A 6,796-nucleotide genomic window follows, 5' to 3' on the forward strand; every position below is an offset into this window, starting at 1 on the left:
CATGCGTTTTTTCCATTCCTAGCGCTCGTTTTGACGGTGTCTCCCCATCAGCTATATCTTGCGCCCTAGCCCGCACCAATGCGCCACGATAGCGTTCTTCGTCAAAGAGTTCAATCTTATTTTTTATTTTCCTAATGTCATCCATCCATTTGCCAGGCTCTTCGCTTTCTCTTTCGAGAAGTCTAGCTAGTAAAGATCTTAAATTGTCCTCCTCACGCTTCTCCTCTTGTCGTATGCAACTTGACCTTTCGATTGCTGCTATTTTTATTTGTTGTTTGCAAAGTTCCCACTGCTGCCATACTTTCAGTTCCCCGCTCGGCTTTAATTTACTGATTTCTTCGTTTACTTTCCTGCTAAAGATGTCGTCTGTAATGAGCTTATTATTTAATTTCCACATCTCCCAAGAAAACTGATTTCCTCGTTTCTTTGTCCCTATCCCGCACTTCACTAAACAATGATCCGAAAATGATACCGGTACTACATTGTAGCTACTGCATTTTGAAATAACGTTCGGTGACACATAAATGCGATCTAGCCGTGCATGGCTTGACCGTTGAAAATGGGTGAGTCTCACACAACGCTCGCCTTCTAAACATTCGGCCACATCATCGAGGTTGCACGTGTCTATAATTTCTGAGAGTACTTCAGTGCTTCTGTCCCTAAATGCCCTTGCACTGGTTTTGTCACAGCCCCTCAGGACGCAATTGAAGTCATCCATTACGATCAGGCATTTCTCACAACTGAAGTGCTTTTGTACGCGTTGAAAAAACGCTGTCCTCTCATCCACCGCATTTGGGGCGTACACACAAATGATGCGCCAATATGTTTTGTCGTACAGGAGGTCAACCAAAACAAATCGACCCGAAGGACACGCCGTATATATGCCTGAACCTCAAGTCCCGGTACATTCTTTACAAAGATGACACAACCCGCAGACGTTCCTACAGCATGGGCGACAACTGCAAAAAACCTAGACGTGAAACGTCTCACCATGCTCCCGGTCTCCTCTTCCCCGTCAATTTTCGTTTCCTGCACCGCCAGGACGTCAATGTCGTGCTCAGTTAAAAGGCGGTACACCTGGCTCTGCTTCTTCTTACTTGCCAGTCCCCTGACATTAAGTGTACCGACTTTCATGGGGAACGCATGAGCCATTTTAATGCAGAAGAAAGAGGCCGGGAACATGGTGCTTACCCTTCACGTCTAGCGCTTGGCTAGACGACATCGTTGACACCGGAGCCATCCGGTGCTGGTGCCAGGCCTGGCAGCGGGGGCGGCTTGTCAAGGGCTCTCCTCTCCGTCGACACAATTGATCGTGTCCGGATGGACGACCGCCGTCCTTGGGTCGTTTTTGCCGGCGGCTCTTCGACGCTGGGGGCTTCCGCCTTGTCGTCTTCGGTTCCGGTCTGGGCATGTGGCCGCTTCGCTGGGGCAGGGACGCCGGTCGTGCGGGCGCCGCTCTGGTCAAGGTTCTCCTCGGTCAGAGACGCTGGCTCGGTTTCTTGGAACGCTGGCGCGCTTACTTCACCGCTCGACGCCTCCGTCTCCTTTCTAGTAGGTTCTGCCCCCTCAGGCTTGCGTCCGGCATCGCTGCGTCCGGCATCGGCTTGCGTCCGGCATCGAAGAGCCCGTCGATCCTGCTTGCGTTTCGGGTTCCTCTATGCCTTTCGCAGATTCTTCAGCCTCGACTACATCCATCAGGAGTTCCGCAGAGTCGTCTTTCGACGCCCCGCCCGTAGCCACCGCATAAGTGCGGACACACTCATTATCAGCGTGGCCGTACCGCCGGCATTTCGTACAGCGGGGAACCTTGCATTCACGCCGCACGTGGCCTGTACCATGGCAGCGCAAGCACTGCATTGGACGCCCAGGCGCTACGACAAGAGCCAACTCTCCGGCGACACGTACCTGGTGTGGCAGGTCATCCACTTTCAAGCCGGGCTTCAACTTCAGTAGGACCGTTCTTGTCGTTGAGCTCTTGTCATTGACGCCTTGTATCCGCCACCGCTCACGCGTAACGTCGGTCACTTTGCCAAACGCCGCGAATGCCGTCCGAATGTCGTCGTCGGCCACACCGTGAAGCATCCAGTGTAGCCGCAGCTTTACCTGCTGGTCTTCCGGGTCGATAATGAGGCAGCGGCGTTTCTTAACTTGCAGCTCGTTGAAGGCGAGCAACTTTTTTGCTGCCTCCGTGTTCCGCAGGGTAACCGCCCACACGTAGTTGATTTGGTACGCCCCCAACGCGACCACGTCGGGGAGCATACCGGTCTCGGCCAGGGCGTCTCGGAAATCCTCGACCCGGAACGGCCTCGCTCGCACGTCGCCGTGAAGAAAAACGGTGTTGAAAACAACACGTCCTGTTGGCAGTGTCGGCAAAATAATCTGGTAATCCTTATCACCGCAGTCATCGATCCTGTTTCCGCGGCCGTCAAAGGCCGCTATCGCTGCTCCGCTGGAGCCCATGACCCTGCGATCCGTTCAGCTCGGCTGCCGGAAGCAGAATGCCGCCATGCCAGCTCGATGGTTTGGAATGAACAAAGGTGCGTCTAGTGAATACGGTGTCTTCATTAACTCCCATCTTCCTCCCTTCCCGTTACGGCGAGGTTTAGGTGTCCACCGAGATATGAGAGAAAGATAATTTTCTTTCCTCAAAAACCAATTTACCGACGAGCAAGCCGTATTTGTCCGTGTTTCAGATTGGTCGAAATTGTCGTGACGTCACCGCGCGCGAATTTTGACTGGTGTCCCCCGAAATATGTGAGACAGTTACTGCGCAACATCCTTTCCTCAAACACAATTTTCGACTAGTGTCTACTGAGATATGTGAGACAGTTAATACGTGATTTCCTTTCCTGAAATACAATTTTCATTTTCTTCATTACGGCCCCTCTTTTTCTTTCGTTCACACTTCCTCCCTTCCTGTACGGTGCGGCTCAGGTGTCCACCGAGATGAAAGAGAATTACAGCCCCATTTCCTTTCCTCAAAAAAGCGTTGCGTTCAAAGGGCAACGCATCGCGCCGGACGGGTGGTGGCGTTCCTTGGACTCCGTGGCAGCGCTACAACACGCTGTCGCGTTCCACTCCTAAAGGCGAAGCTTAAGCGTCATTAATTGGCAGTTAATTGGTTTGGTTTATGGGGTTTAACGTCCCAAAGCAACTAAGGCTATGAGAGACGCCTGAGTGGAGGGCTCCGGAAATTTCGACCACCTGGGGTTCTTTAACGTGCACTGACATCGCACAGTACACGGGCCTCTAGAATTTCTCCTCCAAAGAAAATCAACCGCCGCTAATTAATGCACCAACAAAATGTGCAGTGAACAATCGCGTAGCAGAATGCAGCACTCAGGCTTTCGCCTTTCACCACTTTAGCCGCTAAAGTTCCTCGTAATTTTTGCGTACGCCAGCCGTCTCCTTTCTGTGTCAGAGCGCAACTATTCTATCACCGAGCGGGAATGCCTCGCCCTGGTTTGGGCTATTGCAAAATTCCGCCCTTACTTGTTTGGGCACCCTTTCTCTGTTATCACGGATCACCACGCCTTATGCTGGCTTTCTTCGCTCAAAGACCCTACAGGCCGGCTGGGGCGCTGGGCTCTTCGCCTTCAAGAGTACACATTTTGTGTCGTCCACAAGTCCGGCCGCTTGCACCAGGACGCGGATTGCTTGTCCCGTTACCCTGTCGATGCGCCTTCCTCCAACGAATGCGAGGCTGACGCCTGCGTCTTATCCATCTCGGCCTTCCGCAACATTGCGCAAGAACAGCGCTTGGATTCTTCGCTACGTTCCCTCATCGACCGCCTCACTGCCAACCGCTGTGATGCGTCCCTCGCCCCGTTTGTGCTCCATGAGAACGTCCTCCACCGGCGCAATATGCGGCCTGACGGCGCTGACCTCTTGCTCGTGGTCCCGCAACACCTGCGCCGCAGCCGCCTTGAGCAGCTTCATGACGTTCCCACGGCCGGTCATCTTGGAGTCTCCCGCACCTACGACAGCGTGCGCCGCCGCTTCTTTTGGCCCGGTCTATACCGTTCTGTCCGCCGTCATGTGGCCGCTTGCGAGCTGTGCCAACGACGGAAGACGCCCTCGGTTCTCCCTCCCGGACACCTTCAGGCGATTCCCATCCCCGAAGACCCGTTTTCCCGTGTCGGCCTCGACCTGCTCGGCCCTTTTCCGGTGTCTGCTATGGGAAAAAAATGGATCGCGGTCGCGACGGACTACTCCACGCGCTACGCTATTACGCGAGCGATCCCAACCAGCTGTGCAACTGATGTCGCTGACTTTCTCCTGCACGACGTCATACTCCACCACGGTGCTCCCCGTCATCTGCTCACCGATCGCGGCCGCTGCTTTCTTTCCAAAGTGGTCGCCGAGCTGCTCCGTTTCTGCTCCGTCCGACATCAATTCGCCACGGCCTACCATGCGCAGACGAACGGGCTCACTGAACGTCTGAACCGTACCCTCACCAACATGATTTCCATGTACGTCTCCGACCATCACCGCGACTGGGATATTAGCCTCTCATTTGTTACATTCGCCTACAATTCTACGCGTCACGATACAGCCGGTTTCTCCCCTTTTTATCTTCTCTTTGGCCGCGATCCTTTGCTGCCCTTCGACAGTGTGCTGCCCGCCACCGCCTCCACGAGTCCTTACGCTCGGGACGCCATCGCTCGCGCTGACGCTGCCCGTCTTGTCGCCCGCCAGCGGCTGTCAGCCTCCCAAGTCAATCAGAAACGACGTCATGACTGTCGCCGTCGTGAAGTCACCTACTCTCCTGGCTCTCTTGTTTTACTCTGGGTCCCTTCCCGCCGTGTGGGCCTTTGTGAAAAACTGCTCCCCCGATATACAGGCCCTTATCGGGTCGTACGTCCGGTGACCGCGGTGACTTACGAGATCACCCCGCTACATCCCCCATCCTCGGCCGCTGCACCCCGCACCGACATTGTCCATGTGTCCCGCCTCAAACTTTACAACTCGCCGTGTAGCTGGCCTGTGTAGTGCGCACCGGGACGGTGCTTTTGTCGCGAGGGGGGTCATGCTACGGACGCTGGGAGGACGACGAAGTGGTTTTGTTACGAAGACGACGCTGAGGTGCGAGCTTGTGTGCTGTGAGACTACTCCAAGCCGTCGGTCCCTTGCGTAGCAGATTACCTCTGCTGTTTCTATTGCTGCTTCCAGCCGCCACGTATCAATATTATCGGGCAAAAATTTGATGTTTTTCTAACCATTCTGTGAAAACTTTCTCTATGCACTGACGACTTCCTCTTGAGCTGACGTCACACCGTTCAAGTGGCTATATCGATGTCCACTCTATTTCAGCGTAATTTCGACATTTTTGCCTATAATTAATTAACTAATCTACAGTCATCAAACTTGCCTTTTATGTTTATTTTTTCCTCCTCTATCTGAAGCAACCAGTGGTTTCCTTCTATCTTTCTCAGTTCTAGAGTTAAACGCGTGTGACACGCTTTGTTAACGGACGACAGTATGAGCCATTAAAGGCTTTCCCCTTAATAGGATATCTGCGTCGTGTACCGCTATGGCCGCAAGCATTCTGATGCCAACGCTACCTCTTGGTCACCAGTGCCGTCGCCTACACTTACTGTTCCCGCGCCCGAGACTCCACTGACCTCCCTCACCATATCGGATATGCCGTCCGAGCAGCGACGAGAAGCTTGGATTTCTTTCCTGGTCAATACCCTCGGCGCCTCTACCATGTCTCCACATCATAGGGCCCTCCGCCGCCAAACTTCCCATTTATCTATCCGGGACGGTATTTTTTACCGCCAAAACTACACCTCTGATAGGAGAAAATGGCTACTTCTCATCCCAGGCCGCTGCGCTTTTTATTTTGTGCCAGTCATCGCTCTGATCCGTGAAACCGCTCATGCTGGCGTCCTGAAAACCTATCATCGGCCTCGTCAGCGCTACCACTGGCGTACAATATGGAGCTTTGTGCGTGGCTACCTTTTGCCGTGCACCGCCTGTTATCAACGGAAAGGAAGCTGGAAACGTCCTTTACGGCAGCTCATTCATAGCTACTGAGCCTACCCAGCAGTTGGTTGTTTCAAAACAAGAATATTACTAAGCAAGTAAAAATGAAGAGAAAAAGGTACGTCTGTTCTAACTTCACTAGGTTAAAAGTGGTGTAGTTCACAGAAATTCGCAGCCAATTCTAGTTTTCAACGCATTATTAGGGTGCGGAGCTTCGAAGACAGCTGAAGTTGTGAAAACGATGCTCAGGACTACCCGCCGTAAAGAACTCCAAAAGAAATCACCACCTAAAAATACATTTGCTTCGCATAGCATCCTGTTTGGTTGCCTGCACGAAACCACCGAGCTGGCAGTAATTAAGACTGCATGGGCTAGGCGCTTCTCGCCTCTACCTTGCTTTCAGGTATGATCAAAGCCATTAGTAAAGGGCTCCTACACGCGGCAGTAAGCTGACAGAGGCGGTATAATTCGGCGTAAACCATCTGTAAACCTTTCACGCTCAAAAGCTTTGACCGTGCGCAGCACGTTTCGGAGGTCTCCATTTGAAACTTCCCAATTAGAGAGGAGTAATGTTGTTCAGATACGCTAAAAGCAGCTTATGTGTCACTGGAGGACCTAAAACTTAGAAGTGTTTGTACCGTACAGATGTTTAGTTCCTAATGTTTGTCTTTTTTATTTAAACTTCGATCTGTATATCGGAAATTACGGCTCATTCCTTTCAGCAGAGGCTACGAACTTCAAGTGTGGAATCTTAGCCTCTCTTCTGTGTACTTAGTTTTTCCCAGCCAGGTGTTCTGGAAACTGAGAG

The 6,796-nt window shown here is 52.5% G+C and overlaps 1 protein-coding gene across 1 annotated transcript; it reads right to left on the reverse strand.

Moving 5' to 3' along the window:
* Positions 1-908: 908 nt before the first annotated feature.
* LOC149360217 (uncharacterized) lies at positions 909-2,499 on the reverse strand. The gene is made up of 2 exons (XM_089569219.1): positions 1,192-2,499; positions 909-1,108 (listed from the first exon to the last, which is right to left on the reverse strand). The coding sequence occupies exon 1, from the start codon at positions 2,458-2,460 to the stop codon at positions 1,567-1,569; it is 894 nt and encodes a 297-aa protein (XP_089425345.1). The 5' UTR covers positions 2,461-2,499; the 3' UTR covers positions 909-1,108; positions 1,192-1,566.
* Positions 2,500-6,796: the final 4,297 nt, after the last annotated feature.

The sequence above is a fragment of the Amblyomma mixtum genome, chromosome 2, assembly GCF_055824585.1.
Source record: "Amblyomma mixtum isolate Tamu chromosome 2, ASM5582458v1, whole genome shotgun sequence".
Taxonomy (NCBI): domain Eukaryota; kingdom Metazoa; phylum Arthropoda; class Arachnida; order Ixodida; family Ixodidae; genus Amblyomma; species Amblyomma mixtum.